General features: G+C 41.3%; 1 protein-coding gene across 3 annotated transcripts in view; it reads left to right on the forward strand.

The window, feature by feature from the left end:
• DROSHA (drosha ribonuclease III) overlaps positions 1 to 21,966 on the forward strand; it is a 122,740-nt gene that overhangs the window by 93,905 nt on the left and 6,869 nt on the right. For all 3 annotated transcript variants that reach the window (XM_061393809.1, XM_061393807.1, XM_061393808.1), the window contains 6 exons: positions 4,972 to 5,016; positions 7,126 to 7,283; positions 8,663 to 8,768; positions 20,106 to 20,247; positions 21,646 to 21,728; positions 21,821 to 21,924. In XM_061393809.1, coding sequence (XP_061249793.1) covers positions 4,972 to 5,016; positions 7,126 to 7,283; positions 8,663 to 8,768; positions 20,106 to 20,247; positions 21,646 to 21,728; positions 21,821 to 21,924 — 638 coding nt within the window. The remainder of the gene's footprint in view (positions 1 to 4,971; positions 5,017 to 7,125; positions 7,284 to 8,662; positions 8,769 to 20,105; positions 20,248 to 21,645; positions 21,729 to 21,820; positions 21,925 to 21,966) is intronic.

Raw genomic sequence — 21,966 nt, forward strand, 5'->3', positions numbered from 1 at the left:
TAGGATAGTTTGAAAAAAAAAAAGAATCAATGGTTTTGAAAAATGGGACCTGGATGATGTTCATTTCTGAGGATTTGATTTTCTTTTACCTGTTTTTATAGAGATAGGTGATGATTTTATATGTGTGAATTTCCTCCTGACGGGAACATTATCCACCAGTGTTCCATGTCCCCCATTTTGTCTTACAACCTATAAACAAGTCTGCATGTTGATTTATAACTGTAACAGATGTATTTTAAGTCTTTTTCTCAAATCTTAAAATAACTTTGTTCTGGCCTTTTATCTTTCGTGGGCGATTTCAGCAACCTCGTTACCTTATTTCCTCTTCCAGTCTTGCCTCTGTGAGCCCCTCCTCCCTTCGGCCTGTCCCATCTCCAGCTACTCCTGCCCCTATCCCCCATCCACTCTGTTCCTTCCTGATGTATACGCAGCTTTCACCTGGTGTTCTTAACAGCCTCAGTTTTGTTTAGATTCTTTTCTCTCTTTAAACTGCTTCTCTCCCACTTGTCTACTTAGCAGGCTTATCTTACATTTCTAGTACCAGGTTCAGTGCTGGCAGGGGCAGTGTTTAATAAATATTTGTTAAAGGAATGAATTGAATAAATGACCAAATGAAAAAGCAGAGTCTGAACATTATCTTATCAGTGGGACAGCTGACATTCAGCTTAGTTTTCGTGTGTCTTTTCTTTTGTGAAATTGAACAGGGCTCAGACACAGCAAAGCAAAGCAGGTCAGAGGGCAGCCCTGGTGGGAAAGCGGTCCCCCTCCGAGAGCGGGTCGTCCACGGTTTTCCCGATTCTGTAAGACCTTGAGGAAGCACGGTGTCCTGTTGATTTGGAAGCTGGCTTTCTCTGTGTCATCTTTCTTTATCAGCCTGGACTGCTTTTTACTCTTTCAGCCCCAGGCAGATTCTGCCAGTTCTGTGTTTTCAGGTCTGTGTGACCCAATGTACTTGGTACATTCAGAGCTGTTGTTTCCATTCAGCTATCCAATGACCCTCTTAGAAAGACAGCGATCCCTATATAAACTTTCCTAGTCTTCCACTGCCCCTCGCACACCCTCTTTGGTCTTTGCATGTGGGTTCCAGTTTCTCTGACCGTGGCCTTTCTTCAGAGCTCCTGAAACTGGAAAAAGTGTCTTTTCAGACTGGTTTCAGGCAGCTTCATGTGGGTGTTCCACAGACACCTCATCGCAACAGGTTTAGTGTTTGAATTTGTCACCTAAGCCCCCAGATACACTTCTCTCAGTTTATGATGTAAACCAGAAACCTCAGGCTCTTCTTTTGTCCTTAAGCTTTTTCTCCCCGTCTTCATTCAGTCACAGACCCCTGGCAGTTCGGCCCCTAGTCTCGGCCATCCTGCTGCTTCAACATTTGTCCTCCTCGTCTCTCACCTGAAATAATTAAACTGTTGTCGTTCCCCACTGCTCTAGTCCATCATTCATGCAGCGTTGTCTTCTTTTTCATGCACAGATTCGATTAGGGTCTTTGCAGCTCAAAATCTTTGGTTTCTTTATTGCCTGCCAAAGCCTGTATTACACAACAGAGCATTTCATAGTTCCCATAATCTGACTCCCACCTACTTTTTCAGTCTCCTTTCTTTCCACTCCCTCTTTGTGCCATTCTAGAAATCACTTTTTAAAATTTTTTAAATTAAAAAGTTTTTTTAGATTTATGGAAAAATTGAGAGAAAGGTCCTGAAATTTCCCATATATTCCCTCCACGCACACATGCCCCGCCTGCTCCACTATCAACAGCCCCAACCAGAGTGATACATTTGGTACAATAGATGAATCTACACTGACACATCATAATCACCCCAAGTCCATAGTTTACCTGAGGGTTTACTCTGGTTTTGTACATGCTGCGGGTTCAGACATGTATATATATAATGACGGATAGCCATTATTATGGTGTCATGTTTTTTGCTGCCCTAAAATTCTCGGTGTTCTGCTTATTAAGAACTACGCTTTTGTGTGTGTGCACTTTGAGACCTTTTATTTGAGTATGTACCATGCCCTGCTTTTGATCATTTCCCTCTGCTGTACGGAATTCCTCGTGTTCTTCAGAATTTAGCTGAAGAGTCCCCTCCTCTTGGAAACTTGATCTGATACCCCAGGCAGAGTCTTCTCAGCACTTGGAACATATACATCACCATTATAGAACTTGTTATAGTTTATTAAATTGTACTCATTTACACCACCCTTATGGCAGAAGGTAAAAAGCCTCTTGATGAAAGTGAAAGAGGAGAGTGAAAAAGTTGGCTTAAAGCTCAATATTCAGAAAACGAAGATCATGGCATCTGGTCCCATCACTTCATGGCAAATAGATGGAGGAACAGTGGAAACAGAGTCAGACTTTATTTTTTTGGGCTCCAAAATCACTGCAATGGTGATTGCAGCCATGAAATTAAAAGACGCTTACTCCTTGGAAGGAAAGTTATGACCAACCTTGTTAGCATATTTAAAAGCAGAGACATTACTTTGCCAACAAAGGTCTGTCTAATCAAGGCTATGGTTTTCCCTGTGGTCATGTATGGATGTGTGAGTTGGACTGTGAAGAAAGCTGAGCGCCAAAGAATTGAAGCTTTTGAAGTGTGGTGTTGGAGAAGACTCTTGAGAGTCTCTTGGACTGCAAGGAGGTCCAACCAGTCCATTCTGAAGGAGATCAGCCCTGGGTGTTCTTTGGAAGGAATGATGCTAAAGCTGACACTCCAGTACTTTGGCCACCTCATGCGAAGAGTTGACTTACTGGAAAAGACTCTGATGCTGGGAGGGATTGGGGGCAGGAGGAGAAGGGGACAACAGAGGATGAGATGGCTGGATGGCATCACTGACTCAATGGACGTGAGTTTGAGTGAACTCCAGGAGTTGGTGATGGACAGGGAGGCCTGGCATGCTGCAATTCATGGGGTCACAAAAGTCGGACACGACTGAGCGACTGAACTGAACTGAACCCTTATTCTTCCCCAGTAGGCTCCTTTGAGGACAGAGCTAGTGTCTTATTCAATGTCTTACTTAGCTGATACCTAACAGATGTTCAGTAAAAACATGCTGCATGAACTAATGTCCCAACAGTTGATGAACATTTTCCAGAAGAGCAAACTGGAGGTAGAGGCTTTCTCCAAGGTCCCTGGGCTAACAAAGCAGAGCTGGGAACCCAGCAAGGTGTGTTCTGTTTCTCTGACACGAGGGTGCGGCAGAGCTGTATCTCAGTGCAGGGTGCAGTCAGGGAAATGGATGCCATTGAAACCGGCTAGTTGTGAGGTTTTAAAGCTATTACAACAACATGGGTGGCAGCAGACATCAAAGGAGAAATCAGTGTTTTTGAGTGAAAAAGACATAGGAGAAAGGAGAAAGATGAATCTCGAAGTCCTTGAGAATCTTCTGCTTTGGAGATTGGAGTTGGTCCGAAGAGATACTTGTTTATCATCATTGTTGATGTACTTGTTGTTAATATTGGCATTTCCTGTGTGCCGCACTGGGTTCAGTGCTTTGAGTACATTGCTCATCGAGGCATCAGAGAACACTCTGAAGTAGGTACTGTGATTATCTTTGTCGACCGCTTGAGGAAAGGTTGGCTTAAGGGAGGTGAAGAAACTGGCCAACAGGGAATCAGGGTTGAATCAGGCAGCCTGTCTCCTCAGCCTACAGCTTTTCCTAACACCATGATCCCTAGTTGAAGGTAAAAAGTGATGATTTGGTCATTTGGATATGAGGTAAAAGACGCCAATTAAGGCGCTTAGAGTTACGGATGTGTAGCTTGGATGAGAGGTCAGAACTGCAGCAGAGGTGAGCAGATGATTTAAACAGGCAGCAGCTAAAGCAGTGGGGGCGGCGGGCACTCCAGAGGAACAGGTAGTGGGTAGGTCAGGCTCTTGGTGGAAGTTGAGTGCATGTCCGTTTCAGGTATAGCAGGGGGAGAAAAGCAGTGAGAGAACTTGAGAAAGTCACAGGAAGGGAGTGACATTCAGTGTAATTTATGCTACACAGAATTCCAGGGAAAGGTTATTGAATTGGTTAAGAGAAGTTCTTTAAAAGCTTTAAAAGAACAGTTTGATATTTAAACTTAAAAAAAAAATTTGCAAAAATAAAATACCAAAAACAAAACCTAGACATATTTTAATATGCAAGATGTACAAAATTATCAGGTATTTTTATTTCCCTTTGTCATCATCTGTATCACATCATAATACATTTTACTATACTTTTCCTCTTCAAAAATTAAAAAAAAATTTTTTTTTTCTTAAAAAATTTTGTCATTTATCTCAAAAACCAGTTGTCAAGGCCTGAAAGGAGATTCAGTTAGAGGCTCCCTAGAGTCTAAAACTGAAGGAAAAACACTTTAATCCTGAGGAAGGTCTATTATAAATGCCTCTGGATTTAACTCAGTGGATAAAATAGTGTATTAGGATTTTCTACAAAATTAATGCTTTTATTTATTCTCTTATTTCAAGTATACATTTGTAGTGACCCTCAGTAAAAGTGTGATCTCACAAATCTAAGACTTTAGGAACTAGATATGGGTGTTTTCCACTCCCATGTTAAAGTTACTCAATGATAATGAATTAGTGCCCAAGTAAAGGACCATTCGAGATGAGTTTTAATTCCAAAAGGCACAGGCGATGAACATTTCTGGGGAATGGTAAACTAAAACATATAATTAAAACAGCAGCTTAATCCACTGTATTAGGTTAAGTGAATGTGTAACTTAGTTTTAAAAGGTGTTGTTGACTCCTGGGGGCGGGGGTGGCTCTTTTCCTCCTCAGCTTAATAGGCTAATTAGAGTCACTACAGGCAGTTGGAGTGGTGAAAACACTTTTAAAAAATTCATTTGCCAGCACTATCGAATTTGCAGTAAGTGGAGTCAGCATCTGAAATAGTTCAGTATTTCACATAATGGCATTTTATTTAGTACTCTAGAGTGTGTTAAATGACTCCCTTGAGCATTAAAGGCATCACTCCATTTTCCAGGACCTGCGCGAAGTCTGGCTCAATTATCCTCTCCACCCACTCCAGGTAAGTGTGACCTTCCTGTCTGCAGTGAGCTTTGTAACTCCAGGTACTCACGATGCTTCACTTTGCCTTTTGTCCCCTTCTGCTTTTATCCTTTGATTCCCTTCGGTGGCATTATGACTTTAAGCTGGGGTATCAGACTGGAGAACTTTGGAACAAATACTAAAACGAGGCCATGCATTGTGTTTTTGTGGTCTGGGGTGAGGTGGGCGAAGCACTGGGAGTTGCCATCGCTCGAAAGGCAGGAAGAGCTACTTGACTGGCTGTGGTTTGGTCCCCTCTCTTCCCCAGAATAGTGATACTCAAGACAGAGTGTGTTGTCTCCAGTGTGTCTACATGCCTGCTATTATAGGGAAAGTAATACGAAAGCAGGTTTGGGCTTATTACGAAGTAGAACAAATACTAAATTAACATTGCTAAATTGTAACCTAATTTGTATCTTAGAAATTCAGAGATTTGACTTCAGTTGCATAAAACATTGTAAATTAAAATTTTAGTAGAGTATAATGACTTTATTCAAGATTTTAGAATTTAAAAGATCTATATATGGTGACACTCTTTCCCCCAGTTGTTTCAAAAATTCTCACTCTTCTTTGCTTTTATTACCCTTTTACCTTGGAGACATATATAAATATATACATGTAAATGTATACTCACACATATACATTTTTGTATATATATTATATATATAATCATCATCACTAGTGGCTGAACTCTCTTATGAGAGGCTTCACAGTAACAAGTGACATTAATTCAAAGTATTTTATGAATATGAACTAGCCCAAAGTTCCTTAAAATATTCATTTCAGATGGTTTATACTTGCTCTCTGCTAGTGGTTAAAGTACTCTAGTACTCTTGCCTGGAAAATCCCATGGATGGAGGAGCCTGGTAGGCTGCAGTCCTTGGGGTCGCTAAGAGTCGGACACGACTGACCGACTTCACTTTCACTTTTCGCTTTCATGCATTGGAGAAGGAAATGGCAACCCACTCTAGTGTTCTTGCCTGGAGAATCCCAGGGATGGGGGAGCCTGGTGGGCTGCCATCTATGGGGTCGCACAGAGTCGGACACGACTGAAGAGACTTAACAGCAGTGGTTAAAGGCTCATTGTTACGTGGAGCAGCTGCCTAGTGGTATTAATATAATAATCTCCAGTGTAAGCTGAATTCAGTTTAATGATGATCATTTACCAAAATAGATTAGCCCCTTGAAAGATACACAGTGGTCAAGTTATTCAACGCAGTGATTCTCAAAAGCTGATCCCCATACCTGCAGCATCTGTGTTACCTGGGAATTACCAGAAAGGCAGATTCCTAGTCCTTATTCCAGTCATACTGAGTGAGAAACTCTGGGTGCAGGGCCTTGCCATCTGCTTTTAACAAGTACTGCAAGAGTTTGATGAGTGCTAAAGTTTGAGTCCATCCTAAAGGAGATCAGCCCTGGGTGTTCTTTGGAAGGAATGATGCTAAAGCTGAAACTCCAGTACTTTGGCCACCTCATGCGAAGAGGACTCATTGGAAAAGACTCTGATACTGGGAGGGATTGGGGGCAGGAGGAGAAGGGGACGGCAGAGGATGAGATCGCTGGATGGCATCACTGACTTGATGGACGTGAGTTTGAGTGAACTCCGGGAGATGGTGATGGACAGGGAGGCCTGGCGTGCTGCAATTCATGGGGTCACAAAGAGTCGGACATGACTGAGCGACTGAACTGAACTGAAAGTTTGAGAACTGCTGAGTTACCAGATAGATAGATAATTGAGGATAATTGAGAAAGTTTGAGAACTGCTGAGTTACCAGATAGATAGATTCCCTAAGAGTGGTTCTTCAGCTTGCCTCTTCCTTGGAGAGCTAGTATAATACTTAGGATTTTGAACTATCTGTGTATAGTATTTGGCCTTGAAATCTGATAGAAGGTTGGAAAATATTATTTGAGCCTTCTTTAAATATTAGGTTTGTTTGCCATTCTAAGGGATGAGAAAGAAGCTTTCATGTTTTATTGGCATTTCAGAAATTTCTGCCTGTGGGAACGAGAAGTTTACAAAACACTTAGAATTGATAATTACATTTGTAACTAAAAACTGCCTGTGATATTTATTTGTTCCTTCTTGTAGCTTCAAGAGCCAAATACTGATCGACAACTTATTGAGACTTCTCCAGTTCTACAGAAACTTACTGAATTTGAAGATGCAATTGGAGTAATTTTTACACATGTTCGACTTTTGGCAAGAGCATTCACATTGAGAACTGTGGGATTTAACCATCTGACCCTGTGAGTTAGAAATACTCTTGTAGTTCTAACATGACTATTTGGACACACAGTCCCAAACTTTTGCTGTGTGCCCTTTCAAGGAATTGGGTTTTCAAACATATTTCCAGGGAAGTCACATCTTCAGATGGATGAGCAGCCAGACACTGGTGTAGACCAGGGCATGTGCTGTAATCCAGTATTTTTGGTCTCATTGCCATGAATCTTATTTCTTTATAAATTATAAGTGTGAAGGAAGTAAAAATTTTTCCTATGAAGAGATAGGCCAGGTGGTCACAGTCATGATGATTCATAAGTAACACAAAAGTAACATAAAAGCAGCCACAGGAAAAGTATAAATGAATGAACATGCTGTGTCCCAGTTAAACCTGATTTACTGAAACAGGCCATAGCATGAATTTGGCCCTCCAGTCCCTGCTGTGAGTGAGTGATTTGAACATGACCTAATGAAATAACTGATAAAATAACCAAAACTGTTTTTTTTTTTTTTTTTTTTTTACATGTTTTTTAATTCAGTTTTTGGGTTTCTTCCCCCACAGTCCACTCCAGTATTCTTGCCTAGAGAATCCTGTAGACAGAGGAACCTGGCGGGCTACAGTCCACAGGGTCACAAAGAGTAGGACACAACTGAGCAACTAACACACACTCATCAGGTTTTCTTCCCCAAATTAGATATTCACAGTTGTCTTTACACTGAAAAAACCAAAGAATCTTGTCATAGATTTTTTTAGTCCTTATCCTGGAATTCAGATTTGAAAACTGGAGTCTATTTTTCAATGAAAAGGTAAAGATTTAGCATAGAAAATTCTTGGATCTTTTTGCTGTATTTTGTCTGTGTAAAGATTGTGCAAGGTTGTTGTCTGTACTATACAGTTGACTCTTAAATCACATAGGTCTGAACCACATGGGTCCACTTACACGTGGATATTTTTCAGTAAGTACATGCTACAGTGCTGCATGGTGTCATTTGGTTGAATCTGCAGGTGCAAACCATGGTACAGAGGACTGACTGTAAAGTTAAACTGGATTTTTGACTGCCTGGGGGGTCGCTGCCCCTAACCCCCAGGTTGTTCAAGGATTCAACTGTGTTTTATTTTTCTATTGATTCTTCCCAGCTTCTGCCCAGGTACTATTTACCAGTCTTTCTTTCAGCAGTTGTTTAATCCTTAGGTAGTACTCACTTTACTCTCCTTTGAAACTGAACCTATATTGACTCAGATCTCTTCTCAGTTGAGGGGCTTTGGGGAGTTGTGTTTAGTTTTGTGCTTTAAGCAAGATGAACACATTGCTTTTTAAAATCATATCTTAAAATTTTTTATTTTTATTTTTTTGAATCTACAAATGCTTATTGATCTCTTTACATTGATGTTTTTTCCCCCCAGAGGCCACAATCAGAGGATGGAATTCCTTGGTGACTCCATAATGCAGCTGGTAGCAACGGAGTACTTATTCATTCATTTTCCAGATCATCACGAAGGACACTTAACTGTGAGTTTGTGTAAAACCATTTCCTCCAACAAGTTTGCTGTGTAATAGAAAGTGAAGATTCGAAGAGCCAGATATATACTTATGTAATTGGTGACTTAGTTCTTGGTGACTTTAGCATATCATATGGTTTTGTTTCATTATGTAAACTGTATGCAAAAACAATATATGATGAGAGCTCATTTTATACTCCTTTATTTAGTGATTGCCTACTTGGTGCAAGACACTGAGTTAGGCTTCATGAGGGGAGCAGATATTACTTGATGCCTGGAGAATCCCAGGGACAGGGGAGCCTGGTGGGCTGCCGTCCATGGGGTCGCACAGAGTCGGACACGACTGAAGTGACTTATAGTAGTAGTAGTAGTAGTCTGTCCATAAGAAGTTTAAAAACTACTAGAAGAAATTAAAAATGCAAGTTAACAATTACAAATTCTCTCTTTCTGTATATATACACATATGTATATGTGTGTGTGTCTATATATATATGTATAGTTGAAGGTGTGTGTGTATACAGATACATGTACACTATAAAAAGTATAAATAAGTAGCTATAAATACAAGGGAGAACTACATTAAATATTATACAAGGAAAGTGTGCTGTTTAGGTTAAGTAAGATTTCTTTTGGCTGTGGAGTTTCTAGAAGGCTTCATGGTTATTATGATGTTTGAGCCTTTAAGGATGAGTAGGATTTGGCCATTGGGAATTAATGGGAAGAAGTTTCTTTGCAAAGACATTACGTGCATCAGGACTGCTGAAACAAGGGCATAGCATGAAAGATCAGAAGCCTAGTTTGGCTGGACCGTGTGGAGTTGAAAGGGACGTTGAGAGAAAACGTTTGATTTATGAACAAAGTGAAATGGTTCCCATTCCTCTCACTTTTGTTTCGTTTTATAAAACTTTATCGAGTTTTTTTATTTGCTGCATACGGTTTTTACTCTGTGAAACCAATCAATAATAAAACTGGAATGGAGAACAAAACCTGCCTAGAAGTCAGTGATGATGATCTCCCGGCACAAGGAATAACCTTTGAGAAGTCCCTCTAGGACTGGGCATTGAGAAAGCAAATACCTTACTGGGCAAAGAAAATAATAGACACCATAAGACATCTTGTGAGTACAGACATTCTTCACTATGCTTGAGGTAAATAAGAAGTCTTTCATACTTTGCATCTCTACACGTTCTGTGCATGTTTTGCTTTGAATAGAATTTGATATTATCTTTGCAACTCTGAACCCTGGAAATAGTTTATGTGAGAGACACAGATATTGAATTTAGGGAGAATATGATTATTTGACTATGTTTAGATGTAATTTTTCAGCAGAATTTCTAAACCCAACGAAATATGGTCCTTTCATTCATTCATTGAATGAATATTTATTATGTTTCTACTAAGCCCCATGTATCATTTTGTGGGAAATCAGGAGTACTCTTACTTTTAAAATTAGTTTAAAATTAGCAGTTTAATGACCATTTACAATTAACTGCTTTTGGATTGACAAGAAATTCCTTTTGAATTAATATTAAATTCTTAAGAACATATGAGCATTTACCAGAAATAAACTAGTGTCTAGTGTCTTTCTCTGCATCCAGGAATCAATAAATGCTCGGTTCTGTATCTGCCATTAGGGAATAGACTTCATAGCTGTCAGAGTATCTGGTTGGTCTGAGAAATGGCCAGATTAAAGCAAATGGCTTGAAGCAGTCATTCATTTTATGGGCATATAGAGGCCACTGCTGAAAATATGTGACTTCAATATACACATTTACCCCTATACTGCTGCTGCTGCTAAGTCGCTTCAGTTGTGTCCGACTCTGTGCGACCCCATAGATGGCAGCCCACCAGTCTCCACCGTCCCTGGGATTCTCCAGGCAAGAAAACTGGAATGGGTTGCCATTTCCTTCTCCAATGCATGAAAGTGAAGAGTGAAAGTGAAGTCGCTCAGTCGTGTCCAACTCTTAGCGACCCCATGGAGTGCAGCCTACCTGGCTCCTCCATCCATGGGATTTTCCAGGCAAGAGTACTGGAATGGGGTGCCATTGCCTTCTCCAATTTTCCCCTGTGTTCCCACCAATCAATAGTGAACTCCAGAATTTTGTGGAGGAGGAGGGTATGGATTGACAGATGTATTGCTTCCCTTCTTGGCACTGCACACATGTCCCAACCCCAACACTGAACAGATATTGAAACCAGGACTCAGAAAGGCATGAGCCCTGCCCAGGTCTGGATTAAGGTGAAAGCACGACTATGCTGGAGACTCAGTTTTGTGTTCTTTCCAAAGTGACTTCAGTGCCGTAACTAATTTGATCCGAAATATGTTCATCATTGGCCTTGCTTCCTTGAAATTAGAGAATTTGGGGATACCTTATTAGAAAGATGTTAACAGATGACAAAATTCTGATATGAAGGGTTTTTGGAACTGTATTCACAGAAGACTTTGGTAGAAATCAGCAGGACCAACAGATCTGCTGGCAAAACAAAGATTATCTAAAATAAGTGAAATACAGATTTTAAAATCTGTATTTTAAATGCTGTGATGCTTTACATTCCTGGTTTTTCTCTCAGCTCATGAGCTACTCTCTCAGCCTCCTTTGCAGGCTCATCCTATTCTGTAGAGCTGGTGAATATTCCAGGATGCACAAAGCTCACTCCTAGGCATTTCCTCTTCTTACTCTTATAGGCATTCTTTGTAAATATGACATTAGTTTCCTGCTGTAGGCAGACTTCTGAATGGATTTCTTTAATCCCATCTCATTTCTGAGCTTCAGTGTCAGCTGCCTGCTCATCATCTCCGTGTATCCAAGGCTGAACTTGAAATCTGGGTCCTCTTCCAGTTATTTCTTGAGTAATTGAAGGGCACCATCACCCATCCAGTGTGGCAAGTCAGCAGCCTGGGAATCATCTTTGCTTCCTCCATTCCCTCCAGCATAGACTATTCACAAGTTTTGACCATGTTACTGCTGGAGTAGCCACCTCAATTCATCACCCAGATCTTCTGCCATCACCTGGACCATGGCAGTAGTTTCTGCACAGCTGACACAGAGTTATAGGAATATGATTGACAAAGAGATCCGGTTAGAGGCGGTGGCACTTACTGCACATTGCAAAGGATAGGAATCTTAGGGTTGTGCTTATCCAAAGCAGTAGGCAAGGCAGCCGGTTCAGATTTCTCCCTGAGATGTGTGTTACTATTGGAAAAGCTGGCCTCGCCATTCCTGTGGGCATTTTTGTACTCTCCCATGGGGGATGTTGTCTCAGGTTTCAGGCCTATTGGACTGCATTACGGGTTATGGCTTCCTACACTGACTTTCCTGAATCAGCTCTTTCTCCACACAGGCCAGGTTACCTGCTGCGGCCTGTGGCATCTTCACAATACATCTATTGTGTCCACAGTGGCCATTCATCTTTAGTCCATTTTGGTTGTTCCTCTTCACTTCCCCAACCTCTCAATATTGGAGTGCCCCCATTCTCAGGCCTCTTCTCTTTTCCGTTGACTTCCTCTCCATGAGTCTGAGTATGCCTATACATTACTTCCTGTTTCATGTCTTGAGCCCTTACTTGTCCCCCTAACTTCAAATTCATATGTCTACATATCTGTAGATGTACTTGGTTATATAGATCCACAGACATCTCTAGATCAATTTCTGTCAGGCAGCTCAAACCTATCATGGCCAAAACAAAACTGATTTCTACCCCCAAACCTTGGTGTTTTCCATATCAGTAAGGACCATTCTGTTCTAGTTGCGCAGGTTGAAACCTTGGAGTTGTCCTTAACTCTTCTCTGTCTCATGCTAACACCTCCTACCCATTAGCATAGCTTGTTGATTTTACCTTAAAAGTTTGTCTCAAACATGACTACTTTGCACCAGCTTCACTGTTAAACCAACTTGGTCTGGACCATGATTATCTTTACCTTAAATTACAACCATAGCCTCCCAACTGGTACATCTTTCCCCACCCCTCTGTCTGTGTTCAGCACATCATCTCGAGGGGTTGGTTTTAAAGAAACGTCAGATTACAATCCCCTCTGTGCAAAACTTTTTGAATATACCTCATCTCAAGGGTAAAAGATAGTGTTGTTACCTACAAGACCCTGTATGACCGGCCTTCCTGCTACCGTCTCTAACTTTTTCTCCTAGACACTTCACTTTAGCCTCTGTGAGATTCCTGCAGGACACTAAGCCGGCCTTTGCCTTGGGGCCTTTGCACATGCTATGGCCATATCCCTCTCCTCTGTTAACATGTCATCACTAGTGAGGCCTTCTTTCATTCACTCTGCTTGAATAGTGGGCTTCCCTGGTGGCTCAGACGGTAAAGCGTCTGCCTGCAATGCGGGAGACCCAGGTTTGATTCCTAGGTCGGGAGGAAATGGCAATCCACTCCAGGACTCTCACCTGGAAAATCCCATCCTTGTCCCTAGCTCCCCTCCTCCTGTCTAGAATCTCACCTCCCATTTTCTCCTTCCTTCTCCTCCTTAGTACAGACTATATATTTTACTTGTTTACCGTCTGTGCTCTCTCATGAGGGTGTTAACTCCACGAGGGTAGGTATTTTGTCTCTCTTCTTCATCCCTGGTTCCCTGGGTGTTTGAACAGTCCTGGCGTGTCTGTGCTCAGCAAATAGGCTGAGTGAATGATCACCATAGTCCACTCTAACGCTCTTCATTTGCTCTTTGGAGAGTGACTAAAGAACAAGCCTGTCCACCTGCCTGACCTCATGTCACATTTCTGTCTTTCACTCTGCACCTTTTCACCTGGCCTGCTTCGCATTCCTCTATACCCCCTCTTGCCGTGGGGTTTGTTCTACCTGGAGACCATTCTACTTCAAGCCCCTCCTCTCAGCTGCCTGCTAGCTCCTCCTCTGCCTGAGATGTCAGTTCGGGCGTGACTGCTGCATGCAAGGGGAACCTTCTAGTCAAATCTCCATGTTCTTCTCCTTCTTGACACTTTTTTTTTGAGTTTGCCTGTCCCACAAGCCTGAAAGTTATGTGAGAGCATATTTTTATTTATCACTGTATGCCCGGCAGTGTCTGGCATATGTGAGCTCTCAATACATATTTGATAAGTAGAAGAATGAGAGTTTTGTGGATGGATAACTCATATAGAAAGGGAAGTGGAAGTGGCATTGGAGAGAAATAGCATGTTTTATGTGTAAGGAAAGAAGCCGAAAACTTAATTTATGAATGTCTAAGGGTTAAAAGTAATTTAAAATTTGTGAAGGATTGCTTATTGCAGTTGCATTTGGCTGGGTGGGAGGCAGGGAAAGGACGGCTAAAAATCATTATTGTGATTAAAGAGCACACAACTGCAGGGAGGCGTTAGTTAGCCCGGAGCTATTCCCTTGCACACTTGTTTCATAGAGACTAAGGACAGTTGAACAAATGAAATTGCAGTTTTCAAGTTTTGAATGCTGATGGAGGAAAACAGAGTGTTCTGTAAGTTGGATGTTCAAGCAGGCCTGTTTGGGAAGGAATGTCAGGCTTATGCAGTTGTCTAGGGATGAGAGTTCAAATGGGGATGTAGAGGAAGGAGGTTCTATTTCATAGAACTTTTGGCTTTTGAGGGTAGAACCTACTCAGTAGAGTCAGGGTAAATAGTGAGGGGGTAAATAGTGAGGAGGTCTCAAAGAGCACTTACTCAGACAAGAATGCCTTTCTTGTCACACTTGCAACTTTTTAACATTTGCATTTGAGTTTTTGTGTCTATTTCCTTCTTCTGTCTTAGCCTTTACTGCAAACTACAGAGCTAAAGATACTTGTCAGTCTCATGCCTACAGTGTGGCCTGTGCCCAGTGTTGGTATCCACAAGCAAGATGAACTTGCAGAAATTTTTGTTTTTATTTATTTATTTTTAAGTTTTTTTTTTTTTTTTTAACTTTTTATTTTGTATTGGGGTATAGCTGATTAACAGTGTTGTGGTAATTTCAGGTGAACACTGAGGGGACTCAGGCATACATATACATGTATCCATTTTCCCCCAAACTCCCTCCCATCCAGGCTGCCACGTAACATTGAGCAGAGTTCCCTGTGCTGTATAGTCGGTCTTACAGTAGGTCCATCGGTTACCCATTTTAAATACAGCAATGTGTACCTGTCCCTCCCAAACTCCCTATTTCTTCTCCCATCCTGCTCCCCAGCACTCATAAGTTCGTTCTCTAAGTCTGTGAGTCGTTTTCTGTTTTGTAGGTAAGTTCATTTGTATCTTGAAATTTTTATTTTTAGAGGAATGATTTGGAGGGGACTTCCCTGGTGGTCCAGTGGTTGGGACTCCATGCTTCCAGTGCAGGGCAGCGCAGGTTCGATCCCTGGTCGGGGAACTAAGATTCTCCCCTGTGCCTTGTGACGTGGCCAAAAGATTAAAGAGAGAAAAAGAAGAAAAACAAAACAAAACAGAGGAATGACTGGGACAATGAGAAAGCGAGGGTTACAGATAAACTTTGGGAAGCCTTGATCTAATCCTTCCCTGCTGCCTCCAGACAGCACGAGACATGAATCAGGTGAACAGGTGTGTGAGCTGACAGATCTCTGAGAGGGCAGATTCCGCAGCTCCTATTTGAGAACTTGTCCGTCACTGTTGTAAACTGGCTGTGCGGCCCTGACCTGCACTCTGGCTGCTAGCACTTGCCTACCTTTTCTTCGGTTCTCACGGGAAATGGAGGCCATCTGGTCACCACTCTTGGTATGAGAGACCCGTGAGGCACATCACTGTCGTTTTTAATAATACATTTGTCTTTCATCCCATGCTCTTACATTAAAGTCTTCAGGATAATTAGTCAGACTCTCCTGTTTACACTAGGGGGCCCTCTTCGGTAGCTCATGTCCCACAGCTGTGGTTTTTCTCTTTCGAATCAAGAGTGAGTAGAAGTTGAAGGAAGAGTGCCAGAGTGTTTCTTTGCTTATTTTAAACCAGTAAACCTTTTTCTTAGTAAAATTTGAATTTGGAAAGACTGCTGTGTTGAGATAATATACCAACATTAAGCACCCTGGATTCTCAAAATCACAATTTGCAATTTGTCGATCCTTGCCATTGCTTCAAGAACTCAGCAGTCTTCCTCTCAGCTTTATAGTGAGCCCTTAGTACAGCTTTCCTTGTTTTTTCCGGTGATTGCAAATTAAATTTTATCTTTTTTTTTTTTTTTTGGTGGGTGGGAGTAAGGCAGTGTTTTTAAAAAAAGTTGTTAAGGACAGGTTAGAGTTAGTAAAATGGAGAGCTTTGAAGACAATGAACAGGTATCCAGAATATTTGCATTGAAAACAAATCCAAAGGCGTTCCTAGAACTTTCTATAACCTTTTCCCCATAACCAGAGTTGAGCATGTCTTAGCTGATAACGTCAGTGCCAAACAACAGCAGCTGGTGCTCCAGTGTGTTTGTTATGTGTCAGTCATTGTGCTTAGATTGTATGCACATTCACTGTACTTCTCCATACATCCCCGTGAGGTAGGGACTGTTTTTTCCATTCAGTGGAAGTGGAAACTGAGCCTCAGAGAGATCTAGTAACTTACACAGGATCGCTTAGCGAGGAAGCGGTGGAGCCACACTTTGCACCTAGGCAGCTTGGCGCCAAGTCGTTTGCTTTTTTACAAGTATTGGGTTGGCCAGAAAGTTCATTCGTGTTTTTCTGTAAGCCGTTACAGAAAAACCTGAACATGTTTTTTGGCCAATCCAGTACATCTAACTCAAGGCACTGTTTGCAAAACATTCTAATAAGTATCTCATGCTCACTTGGGTGCTTAATGTTGGTGTTCTAGATTTCTACTAAATTTTTTTCTTCTTTGTAAAATGGTAGTTTATAGCGTCAGGATCTGCAAACCTTGTGTCTTACCCCATCCAAACCCATCTACCAAAATAGTCTTTCTAAAATCAGAAGACTACCTTGCCACTGCTCCCATTTTGACACCTTTTGTGATTCCTCTTCCCTTACAGGAAAGACAGACTTCTTTACCTCCCCTACCAGACTCTCTGCCCAGAGGTCAGCCAGCTCTCCCCGCCCAGAGGCTAGCCAGCCTCACTCACCTGCATCAGCTCCTCCCCACCAGGCTGAGATTTCTCTTCCAGTTCTACCCAGTAATCATCTTTCTGTATCAGGGCTCCTTGCTCTTGAATGAGCTGTTTCCTCTTCCTAGAAAACCCTTTCATACTGTCTTAGTCTATCCCAGCTGCTATAGCAAAGTACCACAGACAGGATGGCTTATGAACAGCGGAAATTTATTGCTCACAGTTCTGGAGATCTAGAGTCTGAGGTCAGAGTGCCAGCATGGTCAGGTGAGGGCTGTCTTCTGGCTCACAGACTTCTCACTGTACCCTCCTCACAAGGTGGAAGGGGCTAGAGATCAGTATGGGGCTTCTTTTATAAGGGCACAGATCCCATTCATGAGGGGTCCACCCTCATGACTTAATCACCTCCTGATACCATCATCTTTAGGATTTCAGCATTTGAATTTTGGGGCAACTCAAACATTCAGACCATAGCACCCATTCTTCTGCCACTGGCAGATTCATTCTTTTCAGTTCTGACTCTTTAATATTCATCAGAGTCCACCTACCTGAAGTTTTTTTAAATGTACATGTCCTGAAATTCTAATTCCTTGCTTCTTGGAAAGAGGCCTAAGTACCAGTGTGTCAGAACTACCTAGTGATTCTGATATAACAGCCAGATCATCAAGCCTCTGAAATGTTGCTGCTCTGGGGTCAGGTCCCCTCCTTTGGAAGACCTGGTTGGAGAGGAGTGCATGTGTGCGCTGTGGGCTGTGCTGTCACCTTGGCCACCTGTGTGCAGCTTCCCTTGGAGACGAGCAGCTCTCAGAGGGCAGCCACGGGATGCTGGTCATCTCAGGATCTTCAGCTGGCAGTGCGGGGCCTAGCCTAGCATCAGCCTCTACAACTGTTGCTCTGAACGACCATATTTTGGTAGCTTTTTGCCTTGTGATCCCCTCCTGATCTCACTCATTGGCAAATAGCGTGATTTATTCTGAAATACAGTTCAGCAAAGGCCAGGGATGGAGGTTGTCATTTAAAGAACTGGCTTTCTTCAGACTTTTGTGTTTGAGTACAGAGCAACACCTTACCTCTTTTCATCTCTCCTTCTAAATATAAACTGACTCTAAAAGTGTGGATGATTTATATCTTCCTTCTCCCCACCCATGACTTTTGGTTCCGGCTTTACGTTTTGGCGAGAACTGAAAGATCTCACTTTCTGCTGGCCATGGTTGGTGCTTTAAGACCCGTCAGGGTGTATCTTAAATAAAACTGGTAGTGTTTCTAACTGGTAGCATTTCTGTTTCCATCCTCACTGACAGCATCACTGCGCAGCACTGAATGAGGAGCCCTGACGCTGGAAGGCAGCGGCTGGGGCCCAGTAACCAAGTGATGTGTTATGGTTTGTGTGCTCACATGTGTGTACATCAGGCTTGTTGATTCTAAGGCTTGAAATCTCCATACACACAGCCCATATTAGAGTTTTCTTCTCTCACCAAAAGCATATACTGAGAACCCAGTTCGCTAAGCATTCTCAAAATATTATTCTCAAAATAACCCTCCTGTTCTCCAACAGCCTCTACTATGTGAACCTCCCTGACTATAAATCCAAACTAAAAAAGCTGTCTCCTTTTCAGCTCAGGTTTTAGACTAGTGGGCGCACAACTCTATTGGTTGTGTTTTTGTTTTTGGCCGCACCGGGCAACTTGCGATTTCTTAGTTCCCTGACCAGGGATCGAACTTGGGGCCACTGCAGTGAATGCACTGAGTCTTAACTGCTGGACCACCAGGGAATTCCCTGATCCTGTCTTCTTTAAATGTTATTATGCTAGGCCTTTTTAATTTTGAACTTCTCTGTGGATATTAATTTTAATGAAACACTGTGTTGAAGAAAAGATAGAGTTAGGGGGAGATCGGAGGAAAGGAACAGAGACAAGCAAAGAATAATAATAGTCTGTAACTCAACAGCAAGCATGGCTTATGAAGATCAAGTTGTGTTTCTGCTTCATGAATCATTGTCAGACAAATTAAGAACATATTGTTTCTTATTTATCTGTTGTCAAGGATGCAGTCTCAGGCATTGAGAATAAATCTTGATTTTCATAAGCTCAGTTGACACTATGGAGCCACAGAGCATAAAACTTGCATCTAATGAGCAAAGTGCGATGTGGAACGGCGGAGGGTATAATACCAGCATCACTTGCAGCTGCTTCCTGAGCCTTGGGCCTGGCATCAGGGATTCCTTAGCAGGAACTGTACTAGACCACGGGTTTGTTTTATCTGTGTAAGAAAAACTTCAAGTTTTAGACACATTATTTCCCCAGATCTTGCAGATAGGGGTTGATGACTTTCAGCTTTTGTTTGGTGAGTTCTCATCTCTGTGTCTATCCACTTTGCCCGGCCTCACTCCCTACCTTCCCCTAGTGAGTGATCAGTGACTGTTAAATTCCTACGGCATGCTTGTTTTATGGGCGCCTCTACTATGGACTGGTTGTACAGTTTTCACGCACTGTTTAATGCTACTGCTTAGATAGTCCTTAGAGGATTCCTAGCTGACTGAAATTCCTAGTAGAAATTTTTGTTTGGCATTCCTGAAGTTGAAATATGAAAATTATATATTAATTTGTTTAAAAATAAAGGATCTCAGCTTGAAAAACTGTGAGTCACGATATATAGTATAAATCTTTAAAAGAACAAAAGTAACGATGTAAATTAATAATTTAAATATTTTAATTAATACCAAAGCATCACTTCCACAAATCCTGTATTATCAAAATTAGCATCAGTGCCGTACAACATGAAGTTTATTTTTGACTTTTAAAGAGTGCTCCTTTAAAACTAGTATGCAGTGACAGAAAGCAGGTCAAGTTCGCCTGGTGGTAGATGGATTGGATTGATTGATCACCAAGGGGCCAAAGCACTTGTTCGGGTGATGGAAATGTAGAAGCTTGTCAGAACTCGTTTATACTTAAAATGGGTGTATTTTGTTGGATGTAAATTATACTTCAATAAGTTGATTTTTACTAGTTTTAATGTTCCTTCTTTTAGTAACATTAAACTTAATGGAATCTTTGACCTTTACTATAGTACCGCCTCTCCCTCAAGACCGCTCACTGCTACTAAACAACTAAATGAACTATTTAAAGGTCAGTTAGGTAAAATTCAGGAGCAGAGGAAGTTATTAAGAAGCTGGAAGCGCGTCGAGTTTGTCACTGCCGCCTGAGGGTGGTGGTTGAAAACATAAGCCATTACTTGCCTAGATGTCCCTGTCAGTGAGATGGTCTAGGCTGATTGGACCCAACACAGGAACGAGAGAGAGACCGGAAGTGAAATGGCTTCTAAATGTATCTCAATTCTGTTTGGCCAGCTGTTGCGAAGCTCTTTGGTGAATAACAGAACTCAGGCCAAGGTGGCGGAGGAACTGGGCATGCAGGAATACGCCATCACCAACGACAAGACCAAAAGACCTGTCGCCCTGAGAACCAAGACCTTGGCTGACCTTTTGGAATGTGAGTCCTACAGAGAAAGCTTTTCTCTTAACCTGCAGATTCAAAGTTTGCCACTTCTCATTATTATGATATTCTGACTAAAGAAACCTCTTTTCTATTTTAATTTTGATTTATGCTTCTCTCCAAAGCTTGTTTGAAAGAGAATGATTTGGAATGAAAACATGTGAATAATGGATTTATGTTCCATCTGTGTTCACTGGTGCCCCTGCCCCCACCCCCTCCATCTTAATGCTTAGCCATCAAATCTCTTTGTGTGAAACAGTAGCAGAATGTGAAGACCAATAATAGTGAATTATAGCTGTTTTTTTGCCACCAGCAACCTTTAGATATGGGCATAGAGGAAATACTAGAATTATTATCTATTGTGAATGAACTCAAAGCTCTATGGACAACATTGTCATCTTTTACAGTTTCTGATATGGTCTAGTAGCATTATAAGTAATCCTGTTAAGCTAATTAAAGGATTATAAGCACAATTTTATTGTTTCTGATACTACTTTAAAGTAAGTGGGCCATTCACTGGGCCTTGGAACCTTTTTTAAAATTTTAATATTATGGTATTTTTGACAACTACAGTTATACACAAATATTAAAGTCTACCATGCAAATCAGCTGATTTACAAAGTGTAAAGGCAGTCTGATTAAGGAACTTAAAAGAATCTCTTTTTCAATTAAAGAAAAGTAACTTAACATTAAAAGTACAAAAAAATTAAGTAGAGTGATCAGTCTCAGTAGCCTTTGTTTTTGCTCAACAGAAGCTTATTTTTAACTCCTTCTTTGAAAACTCACCATTTGTTTACATGGTTAAGATAACCTTTATAATGAAGTTGTCTTTGGGGTCACCATTTATTAATGCAAATTTGGTTATATTGTCATAAAGCCCAGTATTTATTTTTCCTCCGTTTCGGCAGATTGAATCCATAGATGGTCCCATTTCTGTTCATGAAATGTGACACAGACCCTGTCAATGGGTGATCTCAAGATTGGTGTTAAGAATAGCAGGCCTTCGGATGTGCTTGTTCTGGCCTTGTATCTGATCTTTGAGTTTTATTTTGATTTATTTGATGTAAACATGGTTGCATTCCCTGATGTCATTCTTTCCCTGCTATATACAGCAGCATTTTGTGTATCGTTCTAATTAATTGTTCATTTAGCCCTCAGACAAATGTACTTTGGTCTTTGTGGTTTTTGCATCTTAATCACACATCTCTATTGTTGTTTCTAATATTAGTGATAAAGAGTAGTTCTTGTTTGAAGCAAGATGAAATGGTAATGCTAAAAAATAAAGAGGGCTTGGAAGGTGAAAACCTTATTAAAATGTTTCTTAAAAGGCTCGGTCTCACTCTTTCTAGTAAATGGCAGCGCGTTGGGGCTTATGTTACCCTTTCTCTTTTTCAGCATTTATTGCAGCACTATACATTGATAAAGACTTGGAATACGTTCATACTTTCATGAATGTTTGTTTCTTTCCACGATTAAAAGTAAGCTCATATAAAATTTAAATTAGTTGTTTGCTCTATGCTTGGTGATTCTAGAATCCTTTACTAAGTACTGTTTGGGGGACTTGCTACAGGAATTCATTTTGAATCAGGATTGGAACGACCCCAAGTCCCAGCTTCAGCAGTGCTGCCTGACTCTTAGGACAGAAGGAAAAGAACCAGACATTCCACTATACAAGTGAGTATGTGCTGCCCGCAGGCTGTGGGACCCAGGAAGCCT

The sequence above is a fragment of the Bos javanicus genome, chromosome 20 (genome assembly GCF_032452875.1).
Source record: "Bos javanicus breed banteng chromosome 20, ARS-OSU_banteng_1.0, whole genome shotgun sequence".
NCBI classification, from domain to species: Eukaryota; Metazoa; Chordata; class Mammalia; order Artiodactyla; family Bovidae; genus Bos; species Bos javanicus.